Source organism: Mesoplodon bidens (assembly GCF_964165515.1).
Source record: "Mesoplodon bidens genome assembly, contig: HAP1_SCAFFOLD_528, whole genome shotgun sequence".
NCBI lineage: Eukaryota > Metazoa > Chordata > Mammalia > Artiodactyla > Ziphiidae > Mesoplodon > Mesoplodon bidens.
Window position 1 is genome coordinate 40,891 of NW_027672313.1, and position 14,504 is coordinate 55,394.

General features: G+C 41.5%; 1 protein-coding gene across 1 annotated transcript in view; it reads right to left on the reverse strand.

The window, feature by feature from the left end:
* Positions 1-10,291: 10,291 nt before the first annotated feature.
* Positions 10,292-14,504, reverse strand: part of LOC308610354 (putative helicase senataxin) — a 61,896-nt gene continuing 57,683 nt past the window's right edge. The window contains exon 21 of the mRNA XM_081259524.1: positions 10,292-11,472. Coding sequence (XP_081115650.1) covers positions 10,720-11,472 — 753 coding nt within the window. The 3' untranslated portion in view covers positions 10,292-10,719. The remainder of the gene's footprint in view (positions 11,473-14,504) is intronic.

Sequence of the window (14,504 nt, forward strand, 5' to 3'; positions counted from 1 at the left end):
AGATATATTATTTATTCCTCTTTTCCTCTTTTTGTGAGTGTGTATGTGTATGCTTCTGTGTGAGATTTTGTTTGTATAGCTTTGCTTTCACAATTTGTCCTATGGTTCGGTCTGTCAATTTTTTTTTTTACTTATAAAATATTTCTTTCCTTAATAATTATTTTCTATTTTTGTTTTAATAACTTTTTAAATTTTATCTATCTTTTCTTTTTTCTTGCTTTCTTTCCTTCCTTCCTTCTTTCTTTCCTTCTTTCTACTTTTTCTCCCTTTTATTCTGAGCCATGTGGATGAAAGGCTCTTGGTGCTCCAGCCAGGAGTCAGTGCTGTGCCTCTGAGGTGGGGAAGCCAAATTCAGGACACTGGCCCACAAGAGACCTCCCAGCTGCACATAATATCAAATGGTGAAAATCTCCCAGAGATCTCCGTCTCAATGTCAAGACCCAGCTTCACTCAACAACCAACAAGCTATGGTGTTGGACACCATATGCCAAACAACTAGCAAGACAGGAACACAACACCACCCATTAGCAGAGAGGCTGCCTGAAATCATAATAAGGCCACAGACACCCTAGAACACAACACTAGACCTGGAAGTTTTCACCAGAAAGACAAGATCCAACTGCATCCACCAGAACACAGGCACCAGAGTCCCCTCCACCAGGAAGCCTACACAACCCATTGAATGAACTTTAGCCACTGGAGACAGACACCAAAAACAATGGGAACTACGGACCTGCAGCCTGCAAAAAGGAGACCCCAAACACAGAAAGATGAGCAAAATGAGAAGACAGAAAAACACACAGCAGATGACGGAGCAAGGTAAAAACCCACCAGACCTAATAAATGAAGAGCAAATAGGCAGTCTACCTGAAAAAGAATTCAGAATAATGATAGTGAAGATGATCCAAAATCTGTGAAATAGAATAGAGAAAATGCAAGAAACATTTCACAAGACCTAGAACAAGTAAAGAAGAAACAAGTAATGATGAACAGCACAATAAATGAAACTAAAAATACTGTAGAATGGATCAGCAGCAGAATAACTGAGGCAGAAAAAATGGATAAGTGACCTGGAAGTAAAATAATGGAAATAAAACTGCAGAGCAGAATAAGGAGAAAAGAATGAAAAGAACTGCAGACAGTCTCACAGACCTCTTGGACAATATTAAATGAACCACATTCGAATCATATGTGTCCCAGAAGAAGAAGAGAAAACGAAAGGGACTGAGAAAATATTTGAAGAGATTATAGTTCAAAATATCCGTAATATGGGAAAGGAAAAATTTAATCAAATCCAGGAAGCACAGAGTCCCATGCAGGATAAATCCAAGGAGAAACACGCCAAGACACATATTAATCAAACTATCAAAAATTAAATACAAAGAAAACATATTAAAAGCAGCAGGGGAAAACAAACAAACAAACAAACAACACAAAAGAGATTCCCCATAAGGTTAACGGTGGATCTTTCAGCAGAAACCCTGCAAGCCAGAAGGGAGTGGCAGGACATATTTAAAGTGATGAAGGAGAAAAATCTACAACCCAGATTACACTACCCAACAAGGATCTCATTCACATTTGATGGGGAAATTAAAAACTTTAACGACAAGCAAAAGCTGAGAGACTTCAGCACCACCAAACTAACTTTACAGCAAATGCTAAAGGAACTTTTCTAGGCAAGAAACACAAGAGAAGAAAAAGATCTACAAAAACAAATACAAAATAATTAAGAAGTGGGAAGGGGAACATACATATTGATAATTACTTTAAAGGTAAATGGGTTAAATGCTCCGACCAAAAGACACAGACGAGCTGAATGGATACAAATCCAAGACCCATATATATGCTGTGTACAAGAGACCCACTTCAGACCGAGGGACACATACAGAATGAAAGTGAGGGGATGGAAAATGGTATTCCATGCAAATGGAATTCAAAAGAAAGCTGGGGTAGAAATTCTCATATCAGAAAAAAATAGAATTTAAAATAAAGACTATTACAAGAGACAAAGAAGGACACTACATAATGATCAAGGGATCGATCCAAGAGGAAGATATGACAATTGTAAATATTTATGCACCCAACATAGGGGCACCTCAGTACATAAAACAAATACTAACAGCCATAAAAGGGGAAATCGACAATAACATATTCATAGTAGGGGACTTTAACACCCCACTTTCACCAATGGACAGATCATCCAAAATGAAAATAAATAAGGAAACACAAGCTTTATGTGATACATTAAAAAAGGTGGACCTAATTGATATTTATAGGGCATTCCATCCAAAAACAACAGAATACACATTTTTCTCAAATGCACATGGAACGTTCTCCAAGATAGATCATATCTTGGGTCACAAATCAAGCCTTGGTAAATTTAAGAAAATTGAAACTCTATCAAGTATCTTTTCCGACCACAATGCTATGAGACTAGATAGCAATTTCAGGAAAAGATCTGTAAAAAAATACAAACGCATGGAGGCTAAACACTACACTACTTAATAACGAAGTGATCACTGAAGAAATCAAAGAGGAAATCAAAAAATACCTAGCAACACATGACAATGGAGACATGACGACCAAAAACCTATGGGATGTAGCAAAAGCAGTTCTAAGAGGGAAGTTTATAGCAATACAATCCTACCTTAAGGAACAGGAAACATCTCAAATAAACAACCTAACCTTGCACCTAAAGCAATAAGAGAAAGAAGAACAAAAATCCCCCAAGGTTCGCAGAAGGAAAGAAATCAAAAACATCAGATGAGTAATAAATGAAAAAGAAATGAAGGAAACAACAGCAAATATCAAGAAAACCAAAAGCTGGTTCTTTGGGAAGATAAACAAAATTGATAAACCATTAGCCAGATTCATCAAGAAAAAAAGGGAGAAGACTCAAATCAATAGAATTAGAAATGAAAAAGGAGAAGTAACAACTGACACTGCAGAAATACAAAAGATCATGAGAGATTGCTACAAGCAACTCTATGCCAATAAATTGGACAATCTGGAAGAAATGGAAAACTTCTTAGAAATGCACAACCTGCCAAGACTGAATCAGGAAGAAATAGAAAATATGAACAGACCAATCACAAGCACTGAAATCGAAACTGTGATTAAACATCTTCCAACAAACAAAGCCCAAGACGAGACGGCTTCACAGGCGAACTCTATCAAACAACTAGTGAAGAGCTAACACCTATTCTTTTCAAAGTCTTCCAAAATATAGCAGAGGGAGGAACACTCCCAAACACATTTTAGGAGGCCAACATCACCGTGATACCAAAACCAGACAAGGATGTCACAAAGAAAGAAAACTACAGGCCAATGTCACTGATGAACATAGATGCAAAAATCCTCCACAAAATACTAGCAAAGAGAATGCAACAGCACATTAAAAGGATTCATTTAACCATTGATAAACAATGACATAGTTAATGACTATGCCTTGCATATTTTAGGTAAATATTAATACAGTGAACAAGGGAGTGCAAATATCTCAGTAAAGTAACAAATTTCATTTCCTTCAAATATGTATATTCAGAAATGGAATTGCTAGGTTATATGGTGGTACTGTTTTTACTATTTTGAGGAACATCCAAATTATTTTCCATAGTGGTTGTACTAAGTTACATTCCCACCAACAGTCTGTAAGTGTTCTCTTTTTTTCTACATGCTTGACTACACTTTTATGTCTTGTCTTTTTCATAATGACCACTATAAAATGTGTGAGTCGATATCTTTTGGTGGTTTTATGTTGCATTTCTCTTACTAGTACAGAACTTGAGCAAATTTTCATGTGTCTGTTGGTCATTCATAGGTCTCCTATGAGAGGAATATATCTGCTAAAGTGTTCAGCCAACTTTTTAATTAGATTATTCAGCTTTTGTTTTAATTGTGTCCTTTTATGTTTGGACATTAGTCCCTTAGCTGTCATGTAGTTGGCAAATCTTTTCTCCCATTCCATAGAATTCCTATGCTTCCTGTTCCATTGCCTCTTTACTCTGTTCAAATATACGCACACACACACACATATATACACGTATACAGAAAAAAAAAACTATAACCCCCACCTAACCATAACATTGTGGACAGTTCCCAGCTACCGGGATCTATTTACATCTGGCGCTGAAACTCTGCCCCAGAGAGGTGGGTGTAATTCCAACATCGCTAGGACCACAGGATGTGTCTCTAGACCCCTAACTACCTTAGATTGCTAGGTAAGGAATACTCCAATCAAGGCACTTATGTTACTAAGAATGGAACCCACAAAGTCTGGCTCCTGTGACCAAGGGGTTTACTGGTGGGATAAGGGGATTATGATGCAAAGGGCGGGGCTCCAATCAGTCCCCATCTGGCATGCAGTCCTCCTGGCTTGCTTCCTGGGGAAGGGAGCATCTGACCGTGCTGCTGTCTGGAGCTCTGATGTCACAGCCTCAAGCCCAGAAACATCCACGTCTGGGTGCTCTGGAGTGCCTTCCTGTCCTGTGTCCCTACGTGACAAAGGTCTGAGCACTGCCTGGGAAAACTCTTCTACGTGGGTACCAGAGGAATGTGACAGGAAAAGCAGTAACAACCCCAAAGTCCATCAGAGTAGAACGGGCTAACTGGGGTGTGTTCCTAAAATGGAATACTACCCTCCACCCAAAAAGAGTGGATAACGGCTAGTCATCTCAGAAATATAAGGATGAGGGGGAGAAAAGTCAGCTCCAGAATACCCATTGTATATAACACATAAACTTCAAAATTAAGTAAATATAATTTGGGGGTGTGCAGTGAAACTTTATACAAACTACAGAATTCAGAATTCGGGTTACAACTAGGTGGAAGGGGGTGGTGGGGCGGAGTGTCTGGAAGAAACATGGAGTGACCTTTCCAGGTGTCAGCAGTGCCGTTACTTACGATGGGGTGTGGGGTACACGAGTGTCTATTTTATTATGTCTTTCCTTTTACATCACTTATATACACTCTGATGTGTATGATTTATTTCACAAAAGTTTTAAGAGCCAGGTCTGTGCCAATCAGTGGTCTGAGAATCACTGTGGACATACACCATTCCCAGGTCACATATTTGTTTTTTAACTTGCTTGGGATGCCAACCTTAATTCACGCAGGAAGATAAAAACTTCCCTTAGTGGCTGCTTTCTAACTTTGTAAAGACTGAAAATTAAATCTGAGATGATGTAGTAAATTAAAACGATAGTGATGTTTTTAGATCAAATTGTATGTGTTAAAGTGTATTTGATGGCTCGTTTTTAACATTGAAGAGAATTTGGCATATTCATCTCAGATTAGTTTTGTTATTTCAATTAGAAACCTACTAAATAACTCAGTTTAGGATTAAATGGAAAATTTAAGAACATTGTATTAAATGATATTTATTTGTTTTATTATTATTATTTTTTGATGTGAGGAAAAGAAACCTCAGGTTTTCTGGTTTCTTTTTTTATATTGTGAATTTTATTTTACTTTTTTATACAGCAGGTTCTTATTAGTTATCCATTTTATACATATTAGTGTACGTATGTAAATGGTATTTTTAAAAGAACTAGAGATTCACCGTGTTTATGAGTTTATTAGATTCACTAGATCAGGTTAAATACTAGAAGAGGTGGCAATTAAAGGGCTTAAAAAGAAAATTAGGGAACAGTTCTCAGAGCTTTCTGAGATGCTCTTCCTGGGTTAGAATCCTCAAATTCGGCTCAAATAAAATTTTCTAATTTTTTCTTTAAAAAAGTTTAATTTAAAAAAATAAAAGATTTAATTTATAAATGCACTTAAAAAAAACAGTGATGCCCTTATGCCTTTTTATGGCAGTAGACTATAAAGAAAAGATCAGAATTAACTATTTCAGATACTTGCAATGACCAGGGTGGGTATTTGGTAAAGGAAGCAGCAGCAATGTTTTGTAATTTTCTGGAGGACCAGGAAAAGAGGCCCGTGTGAGCGGGGACTGTGGGAAAATCCTCATAGAAAACCCATCCCTCTGACCAGAGGAACCCAAATAAGATGTCCCTGTGACCTGAATGGTGGCAGTGTGGTTTTTGTTTTGTGTTTTTTTAAATAATTTTTATGGGAGTATAGTTGATTTTAAATGTTGTGTTAGTTTTTGCTGTACAGCAAAACAAATCAGCTATACATCCACATATATCCATTCTTTTTTAGATTCTTTTCCCATAGAGGCCGTTACAGACTAACAAGAAGCGTTCCCTGTGCTATACAGTAGGTCCTTACTAGTTACCTATTTTATACATAGTAGTGTGTACATGTCAATCCCAATCTCCCAATTTATCCCTCCTCCTCCCCTTCCCACCGGTAACCATGTTTGTTTTCTACATCTATGACTCTATTTCTGTTTTGTAAATAAGTTCATTGGTACCATTTTTTTAGATTCCACATATAAGTGACATCATATGATATTTGTCTCTGACTTACTTCACTCAGTATGACCATCTCTAGGTCCACGCATGTTGCTGCAAATGGCATTATTTTGTTCTTTTTTATGGCCGAGTAATATCCCATTGTATATATGTACCACATCTTCTTTATCCATTCCTCTGGGGATGGACATTTAGGTTGCTTGGCTATCGTAAATAGTGCTGCAATAAACATCAGGGTGCACGTATCTTTTCAAATTATGGTTTTCTCTGGATACATTCCCCGACCTCCTTCCCCAGCCCCACTCTGCAGCCCTTGGGAATCTCCTTCTGAACAAAAGCAGAGATGGCCAGATGGTTTTTGGTGGCGGGCCTCGCCCCACTCAGGGCCCGTGGGGGGACCATTACTGAGGAAGGCACACGTGACCCCGATGGGCCCCAAGGCTGCTCCCCCTCCCTCCTGAACCCTTAGGAGCCAGGCCGCAAGGCTGGCCACTCGACGGAAACACCTGAGAGTGAGTTTAAGCTTAAGTTTAAAAAAGGAAAAGGCGACAAGTACTTGCCCCCAGACCCATGAAATCAGGAATTCTACAGTAGGGCCCGGGAGTGGGAATTTTTCTGAAGTTCCCCCAGGTGACTCCAAAGTGCACCTCCCAGGCTGAAAACTACTAACAATTTGATTTGCAGCAATACTCCTTAGACCAAAGGCAACAGTGTCCACCAGCACGGCTGGGCCCAAGCTCTAACGAAGAGAGCACAAAGGCAGCTCCTGTGGTTCCGAGCACCTTCCAACTGCAGACACCATTTATGCCATTTGACTTGGCAAATGCCTTCTGTACAGCAGGACAGGGTGATGATAACTCAGGTCCTTTCAGAGTTATGGAGGGACCCCCTGTGTACAGAACCAGCCTTCACGGTGCTGCAGAACATTGGGAATTCTATTTAAGCTGAAGCTAAATTTTAGTTTCCTCCCTGAATTATTTATTCCTCAAAAAATAAATGGTGAACCCCAGGAGATGGTGGTGACAGTGCGTGTTGCTCAGGAGGGACTTTAAAAATCACTGCTCCAGCTGCTGCAGTAACAAATTCCACAAATAAAATGGCCATCGCAGAGCGCTCACCTCCCATCAGGTCACTTGGCAAGCTGATCTCGCCCCAGAACACGTATGTCACTTTACGCTCGTGGGTGGTTGGTGCCTCCATCCGGAATGAGTGGGAGGCACAGCGAAGCTGATGGTGCCCATGTCCTGGCGGAGCACAGCACATCTGACTGCACCCCCTGAAGCCACTGCTTTTATAAAACGAGTTGTACTTTTGTAACCAGCAGTGGTGACCCCCAACTTGGCCATCTATTCCCTGCGCCCCCATTGGCGCCCCGGGAGCTCCTTTCGTGGGTCACTGTTCATCCATCCCTCCTCTCTCACCCGCTCCCCAATCTTAGCCTGGAGGTGAGCGTGCGTTTCTGGACCAAACGTCAACGTGTAACTGACACCACAACTAGCCACAGTGCACCCTGCAACCTTACGGGTAAGATTCCAAGAACAGCTGAGAAGCAAGGAGAGCTGGGGTTGTGGACTGGATGAGAAACCTGAATAAAACAAATCCCCACCAGATAACTGTGGCATAAAATAAATCTAATGGCAGACTAAATGGAGTATCTGGGAAGTACCTTGAACCTTCATTCAAAAACACATAACTCCTAAACCACGTCAGTTTTCTTGTTTCCACTTTTAATTCTGCCATTTTCCCTTAATGTTCAGGTTTTAACAAAGACAACAGGGCTATTGCTTGCCAAATCCCAGCTAGGAATTCAGAGCATAGAACAAATCAAAACTACAGCAAAAAAATTATCAATCTGTACAACTAACTTTAGAAAATAGTTTAGTACAATTTTGTTGTAAAACTCATTTACAGGAGGTTAATCACATGTACTTATCAAATTTCCTCCTGATAATACATGAAAACAAAAACTCAATAAACTATGCATAGTAAATCCAAAGCAAATTATATACAAAGAAGCAAAACAAATTTTTAAGTACAATATATGCATGTTCAAAGAACTAAGACTGAAAGAAGGCCACTTTCTTTAACGCCAGGGCAAGGACGAAACTAACAGCTGCATTTTTCACCTGCAGTAAGGTTAACCACCAATCAACAACACTGCTATGACAGCCACATCAGGAAAGGCCACACTGTACATATGAAATGCTTCATGCAAATACATACATCAACAGGAACCACCAATCGATTCCAATGCAATGTCAGGTATGACTGTTTCCTGCTGGGAGAGGCTGTCAGGACACAGGCTTGCTCATTACCAGAGATGATGCACTAATTCTCACGTTGCCAGACCAGGTGGAAGGTGGACCAAAAGTGAACACAACGTGTGAGAACAGGCACCAAACTTAACTGGAAATAACATCGTTTGGGTGGGGCAGCAAAGTACGTACGGTGGGGAGCACTTACTTCACGTGTTGTGTGAGCGGAGTGGGAGAAGTTCCTGACCCCAGCTCTTTCCAGCATGCCTCTTCTCTAAGCTTACAGGTTTTAGATTCTCTACATTGTCACTGCAAGTGTCTGCTAAATGAAGCATTTTACCAAGATAGCAGGAAAGTAAACTTAAAGAAACAATGAGCTTTCTTGCCAAAGGCCAGGCAGGAAGCTTACGAAGCCCCTACCCAGAGTGGGGCTCAGCCCGCCTCTGTCAACAGGGAGCAGGGGCTAACTGTGGGGACAGAGCACGTGCTCCCCGAGTGACAGGAGTGTTCAATCCCATCAGCAGAGGTCTGGAAACCAGAGGGAGGGACAAGGGTAACAAAGAAGTAGCATGCTTAAACCTTTGGCAACCAAATGTTTTTTTTTGAAAGCTCTTAATAACCTGCTTCAGTAGAATTCCTGATGAACACAAAGCCCTTTTTGCTTAAAAAGCAGATGACTGAAAAAGTTTCAAATGGTGCACATTCGTCTTCAGGAATGCATGCTTTCTCCCCCAAATTAACTAGGGCTGCAAAGCATTCACTACAAACCGCTAGTTCAAACAATGGTCAACTGTTACTAACACAGATTCTCAGTCTGTGATACCTCAACATCAGTGTGTGTGCGCTTGGAAAACTGGACTTTGACATTAGGCAGCCCTGCCCTCCATCAAGTCTCTCAAATCACCACCCACCATGGCCACCTCCTTTCACAGAAGCACAACCCCTCTAACCAGATCTTCCACCACAGCGGTGTATTTGTGTCAACTTACGATGGTTTCCAAAGATGACAGGCAATCTGTCAACTCTCTCCCTGTTCTCAACTCCCAAGCATTTGCACTCCTCTCCCATCCTTCGCTTTTTAGAGGATGTTTCTCTCCTGCCTAAAATATTGTATCTGGTCTGCCCTAACTGGTTCTCAAGCTGCCTGGTGACCAGTATCCCTTGGGAAGATGTTAAACATCCAGATTTTCATGAGTTGGATTCTCTTGGTGATCCCCAGGCTTCCACAAGCCACCCCAGCACTGCTCCAATACTTGGCAACCACTGGATTTGTAACCCACCAGTTGCAGGAAATTCACAATATGCTGGGGGGATCTGAATGACATTTCAAGAATTATTCTTTCATTTCACATTCTTCTATCTCACGAAGAATGAGAATTTTAGCTAGAGAACTACGTGCTGACTACAATGGGCAGACAAACTCATCACAGAAATGTAACATCCTGTGCCAAGGTGCCTCGTCTAAAAAGGTGCAGGAGTGGAACTTCACCTAACAGAGCTCTGCTTCCCAGGGTCTTGCCCAGGACACTCCAGTTGGTTTAACAGGACTCTGACCCAACGCATTGACTCACTTCTCTCAGGCCACCTGGGCTGTTAAAAACGTCTGTTTGCTACAACAATCTCTGAAAGGAACTGCCCTGCTCCCATCTTTTTTTTTTTTAAATATAAGGTTGGTTCCGTTGAAAATGATTAACATTTTAAGCAGGGGAAAGAAAAGCTGTCTACCAGATTAAATTTTAAGAGGATTCTGTTATTTGCTATACAAATATACATTCCAACTTTTACAGCATCCTCTTAAAATCCTCCAGTCTGACCTTTCCTACAGAAGAACAAGAGATCAACATTTTAAGTCTTCGACTTCGAGGACATTATTACTGATACACAAATGCCTTCTGAAAGCTTTTGCAACTGACAAAATGTACTGAAGATGACCAAGAGGCCCATGTGTTAGGATACATTTTCTGTTTTCCAACAGCACACAAACTCCTTTAAGGAAAAAAAAATAATCTTATCTGGACAGTCCTACTAGCTGGTCATCTGAAATGTGCAGTAATGCTTGTGGCTGACAGTCTCATTTGGCTCCACTACAAAAGCTTCCTCTTCTTCAAGCTACTGTCCTCCTCCTCCAGTCCCCTCTCGTCCCAGCCTGAGTTCCTCTTTGTGTGGTGGCTCAGAGAGCCACGCCTCTCCTGATCCCCCTTGGTGAAGGCCCTGGTCTCCCTCCTGTGGCTGAGTGCCTCCCCTTCCTGGGCACATCTTCTCTCACTCGTGGAAGTATTGGTACTAGCAGCTGGAGGATCACACTGCATATGAGGTCTGTGGTTGTTCACAGCAGCTCCCTTGGCGGGGGCCTGCTGCCTGATACTGGTCACATCCTGGTGACTTCCAGGGGAGCCTGGCTCTCCAGAGGGAGGCGTTGCTCCAGGATACCGGGGGCTCGAGGGCTGCAGCTCACAGAGGCACTTCCCTTTGGCTTCACTGCCCAAGCCCATCCTCCTAAGCAGTCGTGGGTCCCGAAGCCAGTCCTGAAGGGGTGGCCTTTCAGGGTCCTTTGCAGTAACAGTGACAGTGGCTTCTTTGGACTCAGAGGGTGAGGGGTACAGGGAAGAAGCAAGAGACATCTTGGCAAATTCACTGTCTAGCTTGTTGCTGGGCACTCTGCCCTGGGGTCTGGACACCTCTGGGGTGATAGCAGGAGGGTGAGTCAGACTTCTCTGCAGTACGGGCCTGCGTTTCAGAATCTTCATTGCATCGTGTCTATAGTTTTTGTTGCAAGTCTTAATAATGGCACCACGCTTCTGTGCATCCTGAATCAGGTGGTTCCAATGCTGGTTTTCCTTGAAACAAAGAGAAGGAAGAAAATTACATCCCAAAGAAACACTCATATGCTTGGGAAGCAGAGGTTCCAGCTTTCACTTCTGAACAAATAGTAAGTATACTTTCGTGAACAGATTCTCAAGAATCCATTACTTTTCAGACAAGGCTGAAAGGAAAAATAAGGTCGAATACAAAACTATAAAGCCATGCTGCTAGAACAGAACACTGGGAACCACCTCTAAGAAAGTACTTCCATCATTTTACCACTGATACTCAGGCCACGTGGTGAATTAGCTGTCATGCAAATCTGTACCAACTGCCGGTAGCCTCATGTAGCTCTTTAATCTTCAATTAAATAAAATTAAAAATTCATTTCCTCAGTTGCACCAGCCACATTTCAAGTGCTCAGCAGACACATGTGACTAGGGTTAGTATCCTGGACAACACAGACACAGAAGGGCTCCGTCATCCCACCAAGTTCCCTTTGACACTGCTGACCCTAGAGTCTTGCCTGTCTCCGGCCAAGGCTAACATTCTGGAAGAGGAAGGCTTGGTTTCAGAAAGCTCTAACTCTTGAGTGCATGCTGACTGTTCTAGAAAGAGGACCACAGCTTGCATCAAATTCCCAAAGGCTTCTCAAACTCCCAAGGGCTAAACCATCTTAATCTGCTGAGATAACTATTCCAAAGATGTTGTCTCACTTGTGTCTCTTTTCTAGAAGAGCTTAAATTATGAAAAGCACATCTAAACGGAAAAACAAAACAAAAACCCAACTCACGCATCTCTCCTCTCTTCCTTTTAGAGTTTCCTCAGCAATAAATTGCTTCTTTACAACCATCAGAACTTGGGCCTCTTTAGACAGAAGAAAGAGAGAGTATGAGGGAGGAAAAAAAGACAGAGACTGAAGGAAAGAGAAGGAAAGGATAGCTCCCCTCATGGGGGCTCCTGCACTATTCATGAAGGTGGGTAAGGGTATAGCAGTGAAGCTGCATACATAGTACTGACCTGCTGTGTGACCTTGGTCAAATCACTTGACCTCTCTGAGCCTGTTTCCTCACTGTAAGGTATGAATAGTATTTTATTTAAATGACTCTAAAATGTGCGTTGAAATAAAATAAAATAAATAAAATGCACTTTATTTTCACATTTTACCATTTCTGACTTTAGGGTGCCTCTAGGCCAGACAGCAGTTTCCATGTATGTAATCCTGGAGGAATTCATGGCTGGGCGACTACAACCGCTTGACTTTTAGTCAACAAACCACTTCTACAAAGAATGAGTCCTGGCTCTTGCCTGAAAAATCTTTCCACAGACATCCTCTGATAAGACAAGAAAGTACCAGCACTACAACTTGGAGAATGGAGATCAGAAGTTGGAAAAAACCCCGGGACCACAGTGGGGCCCTCTCATGACATGCCTCTGACTGCACAGGGAATGGTTCGAGCGTCAGCAAGGGTACATGGGATGGTGAATGGGGACGACCAGAGTGTTAGTCTGAGAGTGAGATGCTTTCAGGGGTATCTTAGTCTACCTATTTTGCTGTTTTTCCTAGGTATGAACAAGAGTGATATAACACTGGGTTGGCCAAAAAGTTCATTCAGATGCTACAGAAAAGAAACAAATGAACCTTCTGGCCAACCCAATAAAAATCTGTCTAAAGTCTAAAAGAGTTCTTTCAGTCACTATAAGACAAAAATTCTAAGTGAAAATAAAGTGTCACAGTTCAATAGTGGAGCATAAAATAATGACGCACATTATATAACTATTGGCTTCTTGGATTTGATAAACTATGGTGGCAATGCAGACCTCACAGGGCCTTTTAAAGTAAGTCACGTAAATCAAGTGCACGGTACGGTGACCGCATGCATCAGGAAGGTGCATGTAAGCAGTACCAGGCTCAGATCTCCCTGACTCAGGAGAGCTCTTGAGAGTCCTACCCTGTGGCTGGAAAGCAGATGTAAAGCAGATGGCCTTGCTGCTATTTCTGCCAATTCTACTGCACCTAAACTTGCTGTTTAATCCAATCCCTAGATCACAAAAACAGTTCTGAGAAGGGGCTATTAGTCTTGATTTCTCAGAGGAAACCGAGTGCCTTAATCACTGATTCTATCTCCATAAGGGAAACTGGGCTGAAAAACCAAAAAAAAAAAAAAAAGAGGCTAGGGAAGGGGGAAGCCCAAGGACAAATACGCAAGTTGGATTGCGAAGTCCAAATGATAAACTGGAAGTTTTTCTACTCTGTTCTGTCAGTCTCTTTTTGTCACACTGGCTTCCCAGAGTGAAGATAATAACGTCTATACTGCAGCTAGACGTCAGTGGTCTTCAAATCTGCGTGACGGTGACTCTGGGGCTCACAGAGACTTACTCGGGGGGATGTGAGCACGTTTTCTGGGAATCAATTTCCAAACCTCAGCTTCCAAACCCCAGTTCCCTATGTCCTCCTGGGGCTTTTCTGCCCTTTCACTCCATCCTTCACAACCACAAGTCTCACCTGTCCCAAATCTGACCACAGGGCACACAGCTAGGGGAGGTAAACACGCCTGGGTGTCAAATAGAGGGGGTGGTAAACAGAGGGGTGCCCATGAAGGCTCCTGCAATCAGGGCATCTAAGAGACACAACTCTATAAACATTTTACTTTTCGGGTTTGAACATTATCAAAATTCAACTGTGTGAAAAGAGTAATTGTTAATATGTTACTCAACTGACAAGATATCATTTGTTAATACTCAGATCCTTATGGTCACAGGAAAAATATATTTTTTTAAAAAAACTCTTCGAGGTAACTATACATTCATTGGAAGTTACCAAAACAGTCCAGAGGTTCCACACACCCTTCACACAGTTTCCCCAAATCGTTATGAAAACCAATTCTTTAAATTTTCAAATTTACATGTAAAGTTTTTGTGGCAGAAAAGCCTAATAGTCATATTAACAGAAAGCCTTTTAATTATGAAAATATATAAACTACCCCCACTGAATTTTATCCTAAACAGTATAAATGGCAATTCAATTTTAAAGAGCAGAAAGAATAGCACTGCTCTCTATTCCACT